At 37.2% G+C, this 19,862-nt stretch overlaps 1 protein-coding gene across 1 annotated transcript in view; it reads left to right on the top strand.

The window, feature by feature from the left end:
- The window catches only part of LOC119703448 (prolyl endopeptidase FAP-like), a 39,896-nt gene extending 22,528 nt beyond the window's left edge, over positions 1–17,368 (top strand). The window contains exons 19-27 of the mRNA XM_038143364.1: positions 533–631; positions 1,350–1,419; positions 2,636–2,830; positions 5,143–5,197; positions 7,581–7,680; positions 10,651–10,715; positions 12,642–12,714; positions 12,971–13,044; positions 14,399–17,368. Of these exons, the coding sequence (XP_037999292.1) occupies positions 533–631; positions 1,350–1,419; positions 2,636–2,830; positions 5,143–5,197; positions 7,581–7,680; positions 10,651–10,715; positions 12,642–12,714; positions 12,971–13,044; positions 14,399–14,500 (833 nt within the window). The 3' untranslated portion in view covers positions 14,501–17,368. The remainder of the gene's footprint in view (positions 1–532; positions 632–1,349; positions 1,420–2,635; positions 2,831–5,142; positions 5,198–7,580; positions 7,681–10,650; positions 10,716–12,641; positions 12,715–12,970; positions 13,045–14,398) is intronic.
- The last annotated feature ends 2,494 nt before the right edge of the window (positions 17,369–19,862 follow it).

Genomic DNA, 19,862 nt, shown 5'->3' with positions numbered 1-19,862 from the left:
GCCATAACCCTTTGAGAAATTGAATTTCCTGCATTACCCAGAAACAAGATACTCCCTGAGGACCATGTGCTTGACCACACTGCCCAAGGGTCTCAGAGGTTAAACTGATGTCAGTCTGATAAGCAAGAGAAGAGATACAGGAGATACAGGACTGTGTTTTGCACAGTGCCATGAATTTTGCATTTCTAGCTCCCCCATTTTACAAATCTGGGATGAGGGATCTGCAGGAGAAAGCTGTTTCCTCTTAACATGCGGGACTAACACTCAGAGGCAACATGTGAAATGATTTGCATTGCAAAATGTACATCCTATAAAAATCTAACGAGTATTTGTGCACTGCAATGCCAGTGCTTTTCTTTCATTTAGCTATGTGATCAAGCCCAATTAGAAGAGTCTGAGTGGATTTCATTACTCTGCTTGTAAAATTCACAGATTTCCTTTCTGTTCTAATAACACAAAGTGAAGAAATCTTAATTACCGAAGAGAAATTAACAATAAATCAGTTAATAATTCAGGCATTTCTTTTACTTAGAGCTCAGAGTATTGGAAGACAATTGGGAATTGCAGTCTGCTTTGCAAGATATCAGACTGCCAAAAGAAGAAATTAATAAGCTTGAAGTGGATGGTATAAGTAAGAATTACAAATCTCTATTGTACTTTTTATTCTTACCATTTTGATATTTTGCCTTAATTTTGTTATAGTAAATATTGTCTTTCTGTAGAACCAAGTTGTTGGCCTGTCAGATTGGGAAGAAGAGGCCTGGTTCTGCCCTGTTCAATAACAGCTGATTTGTGTATGCCTCAGGTTATCTTTCAGTAAAAAAATTGTTAAAATAATTTGTTTCACAACGCACATTTTTAAAAAATCTTTAATACTGTTGGTAAAGAGTTTAAATATTGTGTAAAAACAATATAATATGGTGGTAATAAAATGGGAAATGTGAGCTGCTGTTCATGTGTTATGCATTATATTGACTTGCTTGCACTGTTCTTTTCACTAGTGACTTACCAACAGTATCCCATGGTAATAAGTCAGTGTAAAGCTTCCAAAACTAATATCTGGTAATCTTTAAATGGTTATGCTTTTCTAGGCACCTGGAAAAACTGAGAACCTAGACTTTTGTGAAGTAATAATTTAGCATAACTAAATTAAAGTAAAAGTGGGTTTCTTCAAAGCTGTTATTCAACAGCTCAATATAAGCAGTTAATTGCATCAGTTCTGTGATTCACAGTTTGTGCGTTGTGTACTATGTGCTGATTCATGTTCATATACTGCTACACTAGACTGTATTATGCCTAGAGGAATTGTTTCAGCCATTAACAACCTAATTTTAATTTGTCTTTTCTAGCTTTGTGGTACAAAATGCTCCTACCTCCACAGTTTGATAGATCCAAGAAGTACCCTCTGCTTATTCAGGTGTATGTAACTCTTCCTTTCTTTGAATCTTGTTGTTTTGTTAGAAAAAATACGTTTTCTAATTTAACAAAACCTGCGACATTTGCAACATTTTATAAAGCAAAAGCAAAACTACTTAGTTCTGTTTCATTTGTTGTGGTTTTTTCAATGTATTTCTGGAATAGAAATTCATCCCAATGGAGATCGATAAGGATTTTAATGTTAATCTTAGCATAGTAAGGATTACTTTCTCAGAGAAAGAGAAAGGCTAAAATAATATGGATTCCTCCTTGTAGATCTTAGCTCTGTTGCTTCTTCTGTTTATCATGAGGTAATCTAAAAGTATTGATTTCAGCTTTGCTAATATAAAAAAATACAAGAGCCTGCTTCATTTTTAAGATGAAGAGAAAACTAAACCATGTGGAGTTGCTTGTTAAGAGCACTTGACATAATTTATTGCAGGCAGAAAAGCAATAAAAATTGCAGTGGTGAAAAAAAGAAAAATATGCAGAAAGGAGAGTTGAGTGGGTGTAATAAACAATTACATCATTTTTTATTAACTAGTGATGATCCAAAGGTCCAAGAATGCTAAGTATGTTTGAAGTTTAGAGTAGAAGAGGCCTGTCCTTGAGGTCAAATGTGTAATTTGCATTCGGCCATTCTCATGAGGAGTGTCTCTGTTTGCTCAGCTATGCGGGGCGTGTTCTGCCTGCACTTCCAACAGCACATGATATTCCCTACTGAAACAAATAAGGTCTGGGGATAGCCAAAAAAGTGTAAGAAGCTGTACTTCTTAAACTTGCTTTTTTTTTGGCACTACTGACTGCATGTGGAAATCAAATGCAAAAAAGCAGAAAAGCACCAAAAAGGGATGTTACTCCTAAGGAATTTGGAGAGAGCAAAGAATTGAATCTTTGAGGGATGGCTTTTCCAAGGAGTCTCCTTAGGACAAGCAGCTGATACTGCACCACTTAGTCTGAGCTGAAACTAATTATTTCCCTTAGGGATAAGACCTAAATGAGTAAAATGGATTTTAGATAGCAAAATCTCATAACTACTTTAAAATAGTAGTAGAACTGTTTGTCTGATGAGCTCTCTGAACCACAGTCATGTAGCAAAATACATGCTAAAATACATGTGGAGGAAATGTTATCAGTGCCAATAGCTATAGTCCAGTGTCCAATAACCATTTATAAATTTGTAAGTATGAGTTGAAAATGTGTGAATTTTCTTCCTCAGATATGGAGGACCTTGCAGTCAGAATGTAAAGGAAACCTTTAGCATTAGCTGGATAACCTATCTTGCAAGCAAAGAGGGAATAATTGTTGCTCTGGTGGATGGCAGAGGGACAGCTTATCAAGGTGACAAGATTTTGCATGCAGTATATCGAAGACTTGGAGTCTATGAAGTTGAGGATCAAATCTCAGCAGTTAAGTAAGTAGATTATCTCCCAGTATAGCTGTTGTATTTGCACACCAAGAAATAGTAAGGTGAAAGAAACACTGAATTCTCAGCCTTTCTTCTGAAGACTTGACGTCTCCAGGATATAAGACAAAAACACTTGAAAAAAAAATATTAGTGTTTGCTTGATGTCAATGAGATTTTGTCTGGTATATTAAGTCCATATACCACTAAGTGCTCATTTGGGCCTTATCACTTGCATTGCATGAGAGAATCATCAGAGGCTTCAATCCTAAGCCCAAAGAAATACAATTGTCAGTGGTGAAAGTTAAGCCAATTATCCATTTTTCTGAAGTTACTGCCTGTAGGGCAAGTCTATCCCAGTGACCATAGAGATTAGCCTGAGATCCATAGGGATTTACCTCACTGATTAGCTAAAGCTCACATAAGAAGTTTGTGGGGAAACTGAAAACGACACAAATGTTCTACAGGTCAGTTAGTCACAAACTTGCATTCTGTGCTGTTGTAGGATAGTTAAAAATAGAAAGTACCTGAGGTCCCTTGATAAGTGTTCCCCAGCAGCTGCTCCTTTGCATGAAAACACTTTAAAGTGTTCCAGGGGAAACCGATTCCCTATGCAGAGATTTTGGGAGAAAGTGAAAGATGAGGATTGCAAAGAAAGGTTGTCTTGTTAATTTCACAGATGCAGTAGCACTGCTAAAGTGAGCATTTGAAGAAGTGTTAGTTTGAACCCCACAGAGATGACTGCAAAACAGGAATTTAGCCTAGCCTTTGGTGTGCAATTTGGCCCATCAGAGATAGATTGGGTAGATTTCAGAGAGATCAGAGATAGATAGATGGATAGATTTCCAGGTGCAACAGTAAATACCCTATTTCCTCCAGACTCGACAAAGATACTCTAGTACCTTAGCTGAAAATTTGATCTAGCAACCCAGGTTTTCTCAGCTTTCGCTGCGTGTTTGAGAGTGCTGCCTGTATTTACAAGTGTGTGTGAGAAGGATATCAGTTCTTTCCTCTTTCTGCTTTGTGATAATTCATTTCTTCCTCAATGTTATAAATAAAAATACACCATTATCCTTTTCAGTGATAAATGACTCAGAATAGCTGTATATCATGTCAAGTTTTTCTGTTATTCTATTATTTTATTTTCTATCTTGAAACTTTTAGTAGGAGTGGCATACTTCAACATAGAATATCAGAGGGAATCTAAACTGATTCTGCAGTTGCAAATCTGCTGAGACAGGCCATGAAAAAATGACCTCAGACTTCACACTTCCCAGTTTTCTGTCAGCACCTAGACTAAATTTTTATTCAGTTAAATGTAGTGCATTCCATCTTTCTGATCTAACACATGGATTAAGATGCATGATTTTTAGAGAGCCTCTATAGTCTAGTGGGAACTTCTTGGAGGGGCTTTTACTGTAGGTGGAGCCCCAGGGATTAAGACAGTAATATAACAAAACTGAATAATTTTTTGGCTTTTCTAACTCTGTCCCACCCAGATAGTATCCCATGTTTTGGGTGTTGTCAATCACTTGCCCTTGTCCTGGTAAATAAGGCTACTATGTTTCCTGATGTGTATCTGTACCTATTGTGTTTATCTGTCACTCTCAAGCATTTGTGGTCTTTTGCCTCATCTTCTTTTCTTTGCTGTTGCTAATATATCCTTAGAAATGCAGTCTTCACACTCTGATACAGGATATTTGTAGGAGAACTAATATTTATGGTTCTCTTTGACCTGTTTGACTCTTGAGAGCATAAGTTTTGTACTTTTTATACATTTCAAACTTATTACCTACTTGGAGCATTAGTAGATGGTTCCTTCATTATTATTTTTTTATTAAAGTAGCCCTAAGAGTTTTTACTTTTCAGGCACATAAAAAAAAGCTTATTTCTCCAGGGAATCCCTAATCTCCTCAGAAGTCAATACTGTTCCTGTTGAGAAATCAAAGTATTAACTCACTGTGACATCAGTATGTTGGGTGTCTTGCACGACAAATTCTGAATGTTAATGGTAATCCTGCACCTTTGGCACTAAAGCAATGAAAATTATCCTCAATCCGGTGGAATAAAAATTATTATGATGAAAGTATTTTCATTCAATATTTTCATTCAGGAAAAATTCTCCCTCTTCCCTTTCAACACCTATTGATTGAATAGTTGATGTTTTGTAGAAATCAGGCATGCTATGTTGATTGTCAGTTTGCTCAAATTGGTGGGATGTGTGGAAAAAAAAGTGCAAGAAAAACTATTTTGGTAATTTGCTATTGTACTAGCAATTTTTTGTAATAATGCATTTATTTCTGTGACTTTATTTTCCACAGAAAATTTATAGAAATGGGCTTTATTGATGAGAAACGAATAGCAATATGGGGCTGGGTAAGTGTTTGGAGTTTTTAGATCTATCTTTAAATAATCCTGCAGTATAATTTTTTTTATTATTATTATTATTCCTGGTTCTGTCTTAAGTATATATAAAATTTCTTCTGCAAATGTATGATGGTATTGCCAAAGGGGATGGTTCCTGATGGTACTTATATACCTGCAATTGCAACAGTTCGAGCCCCCAAAAATGAATCTTTGGCAGCTCAACAGGGAATTTTGAAAAGCTCATGTCTAATACATTGTTTAGACTGGAAGTTAAGCCAAATTAAGACATTTTTATTTGCTTTACTTTTAACTTTGGGGCTTACTGTCAAAATTCAAGTATTGTCCTTTCTGATCTGAGTTTAAAATAATGAGAAAAGTCCTGTGACTATCTCTCATCAGAAAGTATGACCCCTGCATCATCCTGAATCACTGTGTACTTCGCTGGCTTTGCAATCAGGGATGAATCTGGATCTGACAGATTTACAACATTGACAGCCTCACCAAAACGTGGAAAAATTGGGCAGTATGGGACCCATTCCAAATTATTAGCCAGTCTATTTTTCATCTTTGCTTTTTTTTTCATGTATTTCTCTTTGTAATGCTCCCAGAACCTTTAATAGCCAGATATATTGCCTCATCTTAGACAGCACATGAGCAGAATTGCTAAAATCTTTCGATGAAGTTTCTATCAACCAATATTTTAATTACTTTGGTACAGTTACTACTGTGACACCAGAATAAAATGGGTACCACATGGTGAAATTAAATGACACAGACACTTAGAAGTGAATAATTCTGAAGTGACATTAGGTAATTTAAGGTCTCAAGAAAATATTATCTTTTTAAAATCACGTAATATTTTATTTCACCACAGTGTTTCCAGAACCAACTAAGAGCTTGGACCCATTGTATTCCACTGGTGGATATAATATTAAAATAAAGGCACTACTGCCAAACCTATCAACCTTTTTTTTCTAATTTATTCCCAATTTATTATACCATTTCCTGGTCTGTAAGCTTTGAAAGGAGTTGAAAGGTGTTTATTTATAGGCTGCAGATTGGTGAGTATGCATGAACTCCTGCTTTCAGACTCAACAAACTCTTCAAGATGGCAAAACCTCTTAAATAACTACTAAAGTAATTTGGATTGTGAACTCTCTCTCAGCCTGTTACAGTGAATATATTTATCTGCCCAGTCCTAATCCCTTACTTTTCAGCCTTGTGGACTGATTTCTTGAAAGATCAAATGAGCAAATCAGATGATTTGGAAAAATTCTACTAATTAGTGTTTCTACTACTGTATCCCTCACTATCATTTCAAGCTGGAAAGTCAAAAGGATGGACTAAATTAACTTCTATACAAAAAAAAAAGAAAGAAATAATTCTACTTATTTCGCTTAGTCTTTCATATGGTACTGAAGTAATATTCAGAATTTTTCATGACACACCATATTTTTATCCCTTCCTCCATTCCTCCATTCCAAAGTAAACAGAAACCCATTATTTTGCAAAACCTTAAATGAGTTTTTCCAACCTCAGTTCCACTTCCTGTGGAGAGCCAAACCAAAGGCTTTTTATTTACATTATTTTCCTGTCTCAGCAACTAGCCCCATTCAGTTTCACAGATCTATTCTTACATCCAAGCTTACTTACTGTTTTACACTTCTTAGGGCTGGGAACTTATTCTTCCTTTCTGGGTCCCAGTTTGAGTAATCAGGCCAGAAAATACTGGGAACAGTGGCAAGCAGTAGGGAGGAACTGCTCCATCCTGAAGTAATGAGTATATTAGTACTGATGACTGAGTCAGTTCAATATGCTGATCTTCAGCAAAACCTAGGTAGTTTGTTAAGGGAGGGAAAAAAACCTCTAACTCTTCTTGGGGGTGCACCTTGAAAAGGATGAGAGGCAATGAAAACAAGCTACCAGAAGGAAAGTTTCTGTTTGGTTTTAGGAAAAAAAAATATGACAACATTGATCACTGTTGAAGCAGATTGAGGGGCGAGGATATGTACTATGGATGAGACTGCAATCAGTATCATTTTTGTCTGAAGTTAGCCCTGTTTTGAGCTATAGGCTGTGTTAGATTACCATGAAGGACACTACGAAATTCAATTTCTCTGTGACTGTAAGTGGTAATGAAAACAGTGATAAACATTGAAGAAGCAGCAAAAAAAAATTATTTGATAAATTTGTCTAATCTCTCTCACAAGAAATTACATCAGATCCATTTGATATCAATAAATTAATTTCAAAAAAACCTCAACCTTTTGTTACTTTGTCCTCCACACATGCAAAGCAAATTAGTTAATTTGGAATTAGTTTATATCAGTTTGATTCAGAAAACAGAATGATATTTCACCAGTAATTTTAAACTGTCTGTGATTCCTCCTAGTCCTATGGTGGCTATGTAACTTCTTTGGCACTTGGATCTGGCAGTGGAGTATTTAAATGCGGAATGGCTGTGGCTCCTGTTTCCAGCTGGGAATATTATGGTATGGAAACTTGTCATAAATACCGACTTGAAAAGCAAGATGTAGCATTTAATGACTTCTTAAATTAAATCATTGCAGGAGACTGGCAATTTGAAACATAAAGACATTCAAATTATCTAGATTTAAAACTTTTAAGACCTTAAGTTTAATGTTTTTCTTGCTGAAAATAACTGAGTGCAACTGGCAGTTTGGAACTGATTTTGTCACAAAGAAGGTATGTCTGGATAATTCCATATGCACTTCTATAACAGTAAGTGGATAAAGCCCTCTCAATAAACTGCTATTAAGGAGTGATCTGCCCTAAAGTCCTATTAAAGCATTATCACTGAATTTGGAAACAGCTGAACTGATTTATCTGCCAGCAACAGAATCATAGTACATTTCAGCTTCTGAAACCACAGATGACCTGTGTCAGGAACCTATTTCTGATGACTGCAAAGTTGTTTCCAAAAATCAATGGAAAAAGTGAAAGACTTTTGTGTTTAATATAATATTTTTTAATTAAATACTTTTCCTTCTAAATGTTTCTCAGCCACACCAGTACTGTTGTGCAATATGTACCATACATATTCTTTCTTATATTTATGGAATTAGGCTCCAAACTGTTGAGAGGAAACAACACTGGGTGTATATTCCCAAGGCCTTCCTGTGTGAATAAAGCAGGCACATACTCATACTTGCCGACCTGTTAAGCTTTTGGCATGGTGTTAAGGAACCTTAGTGTAAAAAAAAATCATGGCATGAATATTTTCAATGAGTAAAATGTAGCACTTTGAACACATTTACTTAGCATATGGTCGTTTTCTAAGAAGTCTTGGTTATGAGAAAAATTTTTGGTTAAATGGGAAAGATTCCTTCCCTGACTGCTAGCACAGACATTCCTTGTATTTATGGTGTTTTGCAAACAAAGGGGAAAATATTTGTATGACACAGGAAGCATAGTCTTCTTGTTTTCACTGGCATCAAGATTTTTTTAAGACATTTTTACTCATGATCACAAAATTATTTCCAGAATGCAGGCATAAAGCACTGCTTTCGCAAAAGTCCCTTAATAAAAGACGTGTTATAAAAATTTATCCCAGCATTACAATTCAAATGAAGTTTTTCAGTTCAAGCAGATTAGACCTGCACCATTGCAATCTCTACATCAGCTGAATTTTCAGGTGGCAATTAAAGAATCTTGCTGAAAACACACTGTAAAATCCAAACAGGCAAATGTACCTCCACTAAGGAAGGGAGGAAACAAAAGGAAGTCATGAGTCATAGGTTTTGGCAAACAGATCATGTTAGCATTAGGGTGAACTGTGTTAGGGGCAAAACTACAGGATGTTACATCCTTGAGTCTCCAAGTAGTATCAGTATGTCACAGGATGTACTGGCCTCTAGAGCTTCTAAATTCTGTCCGACCCTCTTTTAGATGCACAGATGAGATTCTGGGCCATAATCTTATGTCAGAAGCTGTCCCACTCCCCTCCATTTTGAGTCAGAGCTGAACAGTTATAAGATGGAAAGGAATATTCCATTCAGGGACAATGTATAGTTTAAAGCATTATATCTGTGACTGTTTCATTAAAATTTATTTAAATTCATCTATTTTTCCTTCCTCAACAATTGACAAGCTGAATCTTCCACTTAGTCATTTTAATGCAATTCTGCTGACCTCTGTGGACTTGTTGTAGCTATACTGGTAGAAGAGGGTGGAAAAATTGGCTCAGAATACTGTAGAAATGCCAGCCATTCAGAAAGAGTCTATTTTATTGAAAACTTAAGCCCAATATGGTTGTTTGACACTGTGTTGACAACAGATATTGCACATTTTCTGTTTCCACGGAATGATAAAGGATTTTGATAAAAGATAGGCTACTTAAATTTTTTTGGTACTTATATTACAAATGATCTTCAGAAGCCCTCCTTGGCTAATGTGGGAGCCATAGTACATGTTTCTAGCTCTCAGAGGTAGCACATGTAAACGATACATAATCAACTATGGAAACAAGAGTATAGTGATTCATTTTCTTTTCCTGGGAGGATTCCCATTTCTAATTTTTAGCAAATTTTTTCTGATACAGTGTATCAAACTGGACAAAGATAGACAATCCCAATTCCTTAATGATTACAATGGCCATCACCTGTCTTTTGACAGGGAAAGATGACAGCTCTTCTTTGTCAGAATGCCCTGACTTCCTTAAATGAATAAAGTCCTTGTAATACTGCAGCTTGACTGCTCAATATGTGTCAGTTCCTCCTTCAAGGCAAGGTCATAAAGAAAATAATCTTCTGGTAGTAGCAGCTGCTGTGTCAGTTTTCCATAAATTTTCATAACAGCTCCTAGTTAAAGTACAAACACCAAGGCAGCTCAAAGAGAGCTGCTTCTACTGATTTCTTGGTGATGGATACTGTTCAGTTATTCACATTTATTTTGTCAAATCTGTTACCAGTCTTTGTTGTATTTAGAAAAAGGAATTGAACAGAGACATGGAAAACAATGGGCCACCTTTTCAGTTCATGCCTTCATCCTTTCCTGCTCCCCCTAGTTGCTGCATATATACATTCAATAGGAAAATGACAACATGCATATCCATATTTACTGCAAATACTCATACAAATCCTCAGCTTCTTTTAAGGTGTCAGAATTAGTCTGTGTCATCTTTCCACCATGCACCCATATTGGCTCATTGACTTATTCATCTGGCTTCTGGAGTTCAGCCCAACAGCATAAAGCCGTATCAATTAATTATCTTTATCCCCTAAACCTAGATGAGTATAAAACCACTATTTCTGCCAACATGGTTTGGAGAACAGTAAATAATTAGCCTTCATACCTGGTTTTTAAAATATGTGTAAATTTGATGTGTTATGAGGAAGCCAAGAACAGACACAGTTAAACATCATTTAATTTCCGATGTGTCACTGAAGTCACAAAATATCTGCACTTTCTTTATCTACAGCTTTTTTCTTTTTTAATTTCAGCATCAATCTACACAGAACGATTTATGGGTCTTCCTATAAAGTCTGATAATCTTGAGCACTATAAGGTGAGAATTCAGTTTCTGTGCCATTCTGCCTTAAATTTGAATAACACTTCTATGGATAAGTGGAACTGTGAAGAAAGAAAGTGGCCCACCTACTCTCATGGTACAGTTCTTTTGTAGTGAGGCTACTGCCATGAAATTCTTATCTCCATAATTAATTGTAGGTTTGTATTTATAAATCCCAAAAATGCTAAATGGAAGTCCTTTTTTTCTTGGACAAGTCAGACTGTTCTGCCAGTGCAAACCATTAGCCTAGAAAAGAACTGAAGTGAGAGGGATTAAAATATTGATGTTAATAAGGTTTTGGTTGGTACTGTTGGCTGAGATATGCAAACTGCTTCATCCAAATTTAGCTCTCTGATAGTAAGATCATAAGCACACTAAATGATCAGAGCAGCTTCCCCTACCTAGAACAGATTGCCATTCTTTTCTTCACATTGATAGGAAGTCTGTAGTTTCCTCTAGCAGCACACACCAGCTCTGGATACAGAGAGGCCTGAATTAACATCCAAAGAACTTAGTGGAAACACTTCTGTTAAAGATTTGGATCATGTTCTCAGTACGTATTTCCATCCCAACTCAAAGAACAGAAATGCTTAATACCAAACAGCCCTGGTGGAGCAGCCAGGAATTAGAGCATTCTGGGAATGACATGACTAGCACTGTTCTTTGTATGAATTGGCCCTTAGAAAAGACACTAAATATCAAATCTGTTTCTGATAGTGTAGAGACATTAGTGCCAGCACAGAAAGCTACCTGCTGCAAGCCAAGCTTGCACAGAGACCTTTCATGGACAGATATCATCAATATGGTGCAGATTAGTATTTTTTCTTCTGCTGGTGCTTTTCAGAACACATGCAAATGATGTAAGAAAAAAAAAGAGTATCTATTTATAGGTATTTCTGTCCTGAAGCCAAAGTCACAGATCACAGATGCACAGAATAATTTAGTTTGAAAAGACTTCTGAGATCATCAGGTCCAGCCATTAACCTTACACTGAAAAGTGCACCACTAAACCATGTCCCCAGGTGCCACATCTACACATCTTTTAAATATCTTCTCAGATGGCAACTCAACCACTGCCCTGAGCAGCTTGTTCCAATGCCCGAAAACCCTTTCCATGAAGAAATTTTTCCTCATATCCAGTCTAAACCTCATCTGACATAATTTGAGGCCATTTCCTCTTGTCCGCTTGATTATTGCCTGGGACAAGAGGCCAACCCCCAGCTGGCTAAAACATACCTTCAGAGAGTCATAGAGAATGTTAAGGTCCCTCCTGAGCCTTCTCTTCTCCTGGCTAAACACCCTCAGCTATTCCTCAGAGGATTCACTCTTCAGACCCTCCCCAGCTCTATTGCCCTTCTCAGGATACACTCCAGCACCTCCGTTTCTTTCTTGGGCCCAAAACTGAGCACAGGATTTGGGGTGTGGCCTCACCACTGCCCAGTAAGGGGGATGATCACTTCTTCGGTCATGCTAGCCACACTACTTTTGGTACAGGCCAGGATGGGTCTGGCCTTCTTGGCCACCTGGGGATGCACTGGCTCATGGTCAGCTGTTTTCAATCAAGACCCACGTGTCCTTTTCTACCAGAGAGCTTCTCAGACACCCTTCCACATGGTCCCTAGTGCTGCATAGGGGTGGTTGTGACCCAAGAGTAGGACATGGCACTTTGCCTCGTTGAACCTTAGACAGCTGGCTTTGGGTCATTGGTCCAGGTCGTTCAGTTCCCTGTGTAGAGACTGATTACACATATACAGCCTTGTACATGGATGGTTTCTATTGTAATCTCAGATTGATATGAAGTCACTGCTGTCATGTCAGTTCAACTGTTTGATTGTTTTTCTACTTGGTAATGAAAGCCTTTCAGCACTATAAATAAGTGGTTTAAATTAAAGTTGCTGAACTGTTCTTTTTTCCTCTCAACAGAATTCAACTGTGATGGCAAGAGCAAAGAATTTCCAAAATGTAGAGTATCTTCTCATCCATGGAACAGCAGATGGTGAGGTTTGCAAATGGCAGAACAAACACAGAGCCAGAATCACTTTGTTTGAAAAACATTAAGCATCTCTCTTTGATTGGGTCAGGACTTAGATCTTTGGTAGATTTCCATATGACCTATCATAGGATGCTTACTCGTTCTTAGTAATGTCAACTGTATCACTTGATAATTAGTGGACACAGCTAAATGCACTATAACTTTATGCTTTGTGGTATTAACACGTTTCAACAGACAATCTCTTGTTTTTTCTTTTTAGATAATGTACATTTTCAGAACTCAGCACAAATTGCAAAAGCTCTGGTTAATGCACAGGTGGATTTCCAGGCAATGGTAAATAATAGACTATTTTTCATTTTGAAAAGTGGTTCATAACTTTATCAATAATCTTATCTGACATTTGGCAGTGTTTTTAACTACCCTGTTCCACTGAACATGCTCCAAAATATGGCAATTGCTAGTGCATTTGTTGTTCTTCAGAAACAACTTCTCAATTTCTTCCCCAAATGATCAGTCTGCTCTTTTTTTTCTTCCTTGCCCTTTGCATGCTAGCAGGATTTTCCTCTTGTCAAGAATAACTTGTAGGCTTTTAAAATGAGCCAGGGAGAAGAATAAGAATCCAGCCTCCTTATAAGTGTTTTTGATACCAGGTAGAAGAGGCAGGTGAAAGAGCTGAGTTCTGGGGCCGAAATGTCACTAGCTGTGGTACAGTCTATCTTGAACTGGACTTGCCTGCCACAGGCAAGAAGTGAAGCAAGCAAAAAGGGTGTAAGATATCCAAATATATATCCAGAATCAACAAAAGAAAGTTCTCTGAAAAACTTGCATGGGATAGCAGGCACAGGTAGAGAGAAACACATAGTCAAGGGGTTGCAGGATATAAAGGAGAAATAAACAGGGGAAATGTAGATCTGATTTATATGCTAACCTCTGCTTCCAAACCTTTTTTCTCAGGGCTAGTAACCAAAGTGTTTGCCTGCTGTCAAACATCTTCTGCCTGAATCCGTTTTCACATGGCCATGAACTCCCCAAAAGGGATAACCCCAAAGGGGTTTATAGGCCCTTTTGTGAATTACACATTTTCTGCCTCCTTTGCTGATCTTTAGCAAATCTGGGTTATATCTTAAGTATCTGGAATACTGTATGCAGTTGTAGTCATTCTGGTTCAGCTACAGTGGAATGGCAGATATTTCTGAGTTAGCATAATTTGTATGTGTGTTTTATTTCCAGATCATCACTCACAAGGTTCATGGCCCTGCTATAATGCAGGATGTTTTGAATAGAACTCAAAGAACATTTAGCTGAATTTTTTTTTTTGCTTAGAGCTCAATACTTATTCCTAAGCAAGACTCTTACCCTTATTACCCAGGCCATGCAGCAGGTCTAGGGGATTTCATCCTTAACAGCATCTCAAGGCTCTTTTGCCTGACTTGATACAACTGGCCTGTAAGTACTGAGGCAGTAATGCTCACTCTTAAATTACAGAAGGCTTAGAAAGTGGTTTTTTTCAGCAAGAATAAGAATATATTGGGAAATGATGAAAAAAATTATCAGGTTCTTCATTTTCCTTGAGCCATCCACTTTCTTATGTGTAGCAATAAAATACATTTTTTTGTATTGTTTGACTCTTGCAGAATTGAAAACATGACATAAGGGGTTTATGTTTTGTTTTTTCTTTTTCTTTCAGTGGTATACTGATCAGAACCATGGAATTCCAGGCCTTTCCAGCAAACATCTCTACACACATATGACCCACTTCCTCAAACAATGCTTTTCTTTGTCAGAATAAGTAGGCTACTCGGAGCATGCTAAGGCATCTGAGACATCTTTGGGAGAATGAAAAGACAGCAGTGCCCAAGTTGTATAGTGTTCAGGTGAATTGATCACAGGAACTTTGAAATTTTAAACTTGATGTTTACATCCACTTTTGATATTGTATATTAGCAAATGTTATGGTAACAAATGTTTTGACACATTTGATACCTGTTTGACAGAAAAAATAAAATCAGAATGTAAAGGGTCTTGTGCATCTATTGCTGACTTGCTTATACTTACATTCTGCAGTCCAAGAAAGGTGGTTCATTGCAAATGCACATTATTAATATGATTGCATTTGTTAACTAGAACTGTAGAATGGGAAAGGACAAAGGAAGCAGTGCAAGTACCTAATTAGCATCCTAACAAGAACCAGTTTCTCAAAATTGATTTCCAACCTTTTGAATCCAAGAAGAGACAGGAACACACAATATTTAACGCGGAAGTTTGGATACTTATTGAGAGTATTGAATGTGTTCAAATTTGATTCAACTCTTATTTGAAACCTTGATTCTGCAAAACTCTCAGTGTTCAGGTTTAAACATGAAAGTAGGACACTCATGACAACTATCATATATCCATGAGTTTTTCACCTTTATTCAAAGTATGTGAGCCATATTGCCCTGTTTTTAATTCCTAATCATCACCTCAGCATTCAAATTGATCTCAGTGTCATTCATCCCAGACTGGAGGGGAAGGATCAAAGGATTGTGCAATCTTTCTTTGCCTTGTTTCTAGTGCAACTGTTTTAGGGAGTCTTTAAAAAATGGTGGAAGCTAATAATTACTGGAATACTTGTATTCTTTTACTTAGTAATTAAATCAGTCTTCTCATAATATAAGAATATTAACAAGATAATTGGCAAGAGATCCATTGTAGATTAAACAATTGCTTGGTCATGTGTTTAAAAAATTCTGAATTAGTCTACTGCATAAAACCATGGTCTTTCTGACACAATCTCTGCTATTAGCTGTTGAGAGTGCAAAATAACCTAGAATACATTTTGTTGCCTTCCCACAAAGCAAGCTGCTTCATAACTCAGTCAGAGGCCAGTTGCTGCTTCTTTGTGGAAAAGCAAGGGGTTTCATTTGACTTTCTTGACAAAAACATGGGGTTTGGCCAAAATAATTAAAATGTGGAAGTGATTTGCTATGTAACAGCTTCCTTCGTTTGTTAATGGCAATATCAAATCTGATTTTCCACACATGAGAACATTCCTTAGATACATCTTTATGCAAATGTAGTTGCCAAGCTGTTTGTAATGGTTAAATTATACTTTGATGGGAACTCTTCAGAAAATACTCAATTAGTTCAGGTTTTTTTGGAAACGCTGCCAATTACGTGATGTTAATGAGCTTTTTGTTGGTAATGTAATTAAAATTCAACTGCTATAATGGCTAAAGGAAAAAATTATAGCTGTAAGAAAGTTAAAATTAAGCAAATATAACATGAAGTGGGCCTAATTAGATGTTGATTATATGGTCCTATGTGCATTTGCTGCACACAACAGTAGTCTCAGAAATATGATTATCTTACAAATAAGGAATACAATTCAGTTAAAATACTGAGATTTAACTCTCAATTTGTTATATTGATACAACACCATGGAAATAATTGTAATGTTGTGGTGAAAGAGAGAAAAATTAGGCTCTTATCTGAGATGCTTATAGGTTTAAGATACCTGAATATGTCAATGAGAGCCTAAGTAATTTCCAAAAAAGCATGGTATCAATCTCACATAAATATCAATATATTAAGGTCACTTTCAATTTCTTCACCTTTATTTTATTTATTCTATTTAAAATCCTCTAAGTTCTGGAAATCTGGGCAGATAGATTGGCCCTTTGTCAGTACCGTAAGTAATAAAATGATGCAATGTGTTGTTCACACCCTGCCCACAGGTCTGTTGTCTGAAGCTCTTGAAAGTATTTGATATAGGGGACATTTCAGGAAAATCAGTCAAATAAAATAACAGAAGGTACCTCTTTCTCAAGGGGTGCATTAGCTATTTCATTATTAATCTGCCCTGAGGTCTGGTTTTTTCCTAAGGCAATCATAGTACACATCTCCCAGACTGTTCACCATCTACTTTGGCTTGTAGGCAGCAGTTGTGGGGATAAAAATTATTTAAAAAATAAGTGCAGTTGCTGCCAACATTTTTCCTTCATTGTTTTTCATGTTGTTAATTTCTTTGCCTTACACAGTGTTCTTGCCAAAGAATGGGAATATGTCTCCAGCAGAGTGTGACATTTAGACTGAATTGCTGAAATAATGTCTAACCTGAAAGCTTTATGATAGAGCAACCATGTGTTTTGATGACCTGGGATAAAATGTCCTAGTATGCTGTTAGTGTCAAAAAAACCCTCTTAAAAATACATCAACATCAGATTTCTGGCTGGTCTGTGCTTATAACAGGTAACATCACAGTCAGACACTGGAAATGGTGCAGAGCACTGCAAACCTACCCTTGTACTCTAACAGAATCACAGAATGCTTGGGGTTGGAGGGGAACTTTGAAGGCCTACTTATCCCACTTCCCTGTTCACACAGGGCTACCTACATCCTGTAGCCCAGGACTTTGTCCAGATGGCTTTTGAATATCTAAAAGCCATCTGGATGCTCTACAACCTCTCTGGGCCACCACTGCCAGTGCTTGGTCACCCTCATAGTAAAAAAGGGCTTCCTTATGCTCAGACAGAACATTCTGTGGATCAGTTTGTGCCTGTTGCTTCTTGTTCTGTCATTGGGCACCTCTTAAAAGAGGTTGGCTCAGTCTTCTTTGGAAGATATCATCCCTTCAGATATTTATATACAGTGATGAGATTTTCCCAAGCCTTTTCTTCTCTAGAAAGAGAACATTTTCCATTCTGCCTTATCTACAAACACAATCCATGTTACAAGCATTACCCCAATCACTGGGACAGGTATTTGCCCCACTCCGCTTCAATCAGAGAGAAGAGCCTTAAGAGGCTACAGGATAGGCTCTGTTGTAACACATCTTCAGTAGTTCAAGTTGAAAGGGCTTGTCCTGAGGTATCAAGGTGAAGCTAACAAAGTATGTGAATAAAAAGTATATATAACTATACTGCAAACATGGAACATGGTGTGGAAGAGCCAACACTAGGACACAATTTGAATTAAGCTAAGCTCTTATGACAAGAATGAACATCCTCAAAGTTTTGCTTCCCACTTTCAAATGTTTTAGAGGATCTGGTTTTCAAAAAGTTCTGAGCACCTTCTGTTCTTTTCTCTTTTGGATAACACTCTCACACTTCAGATACTCAAACATACCACTTCAAACAATGAAACATGAGTCTTCAAATACCTGTCATGCAAACAAGGTATCCAAGCCTCTGAAGGTAGGATGTATTTTTTCTGAATTAGGTAGACAGGCCCTTGATAAATAGCCACAAATACAGTTGTTTACAAGTCAGTTTCCACTATGAATTCTTTCTAGCTTTTACAAATTAAAACTAGAGCTGAAAAGGAAAAATTGCTTTATTCTAGGGGCTGGAGTGTACTTAAATAGTAGAAAGTCACTGATTCCATTCCAAACCTCTTCTCATCATCTACCTTATTTGTGCTGTGTGAGCTGTGCACATGAAAGAACCTGCAAGCCTTATACTTCAAACGCAGACCTACATGATTTGTTTCACACAAGATTACTGCAGCTGTAAAGAAGAAAAGTCCTGAAGAGAAATTTAGCAGAAAACCAGTCAGGTTCTGGAATATGGTTAGTGTTATACTCATTTTACTCAGATATCAAGTCCAATTCAGACTGCATTCAATACTTCCCAGTTTGCCAGTCAGTTCCAATTACAAGGCACAGCTGTTTAGAACATTTTATAGAGTCATTTGAAGGCTCTATATTTAATCTGAATAATTCATAGTATTTGCAAAGAGCATTTGGTATTACTTTCAATTATGAACATTGTCTTCTCAGAATGTAAAACAACTAGTACATATTGGGCCAGCTCTTCTGCTTGCGCAAATTGATGCAGCTCCATTGACTCGCAGTGGAGCGATTCCAACTTATGCGAGCAGACAGTGTGGGCTGCAGCTCAGTTACAATGGCTGTGGCTCCTGAGGTACAAACCTCTCATCACTCCTGGCAGAGAGCACGGAGCTGTGTGCTGTGGAAAGGCCTAGAGACCCCAAACTCACCCTCCATTTCAGAAAACCATTCACGCTCCCCGAAGGGTGGCCGTGGATTTGTATACAGACATAGGCACACACTGTGTGTGTTATGTACAAGCACAGGTTTATGGATGTAACATGGTGGGGCTTTTATGTGTGCATGTGTTTACACATATGTTCTTCTTATATTGGTTCCCATTCTCAGGAGGGGAATGCTCTTTGTGATTATCATGTAACAAAGATAGCAAAACGAAAGGGGCTGCAGACCCCAGCCCTCTGAGCTGACAGCTGACAAGGTTAGGAGAGAATGCTTTCTGTGTAATATAAGAAAGTAAAGGGTGTGGGCCCGTAGTCATATCCCAAGATACATCCTCCTCCCTTTAGACATGTAATGGATAATAATATAATAGCAATAAATATGTAATGAAGAAATACACAGAAGAATTTGGGGAGGTCACTTTTTTAAAAGCATTTGATGAGGTTTTTTTTACTTTTTACTGTCAAAAGCCAGCAATTTCCTAATTCATTAAAATGTTCAAATGTTGACAATTTTACTGAGATGATGGTGCAGGAAACTTTGATAACTTCCAGATACAGTGAACTCAACCACTCCAACTGAATCATGAGAAACATGAAAATTTCCCAAAGGCAGGCCACTTTCAGCTTCTGTCTCTTAGTCTGACTCAAAGTATTGTCTCATCTGAGAGCAATGTTATAGAGGACAGTGGGGTTGCCCTTGATTTTGCCAAGAGGTACCATCTAACTGGTGTATTTTAAAATGTGAGAGGAAGAAACCTGAGTGTTATGTGCATGTCTCAAACACTTGATCTAATTTTCCACTTTCATTTGGAAGCTTTTCTTTGCTGTGCTCCTGAAATATATACTATAGACTCGGTTATGGCAACTGAGGGTTCCCTGGTTCTTGATGGCAGTTCACTTCTTTCCTGTACATTTTATTTTCAGTGTACCACTTGAAAAACAAGTAACCAGTCACCTTCTAGATGCTAGATGACCTGCTAGATGATACAGCTCTGTGACAACCTGCGCAGCCAGGTGCACTGAGGTGCTTTGTCTCTTTTTTTTTTTTTTTTTCTGGAATCATCCTACTGTAAACAAAGAACTTTATATGACACAAGAAAATAAACTGAGATAAACAAAAAGAGAAAAGCTGTCTGTTTCCTGGAGGAGAATATATTGTC

Source organism: Motacilla alba, chromosome 7 (genome assembly GCF_015832195.1).
Source record: "Motacilla alba alba isolate MOTALB_02 chromosome 7, Motacilla_alba_V1.0_pri, whole genome shotgun sequence".
Classification (NCBI taxonomy): Eukaryota; Metazoa; Chordata; class Aves; order Passeriformes; family Motacillidae; genus Motacilla; species Motacilla alba.
This window is presented reverse-complemented; position numbering and strand designations above follow the sequence as displayed.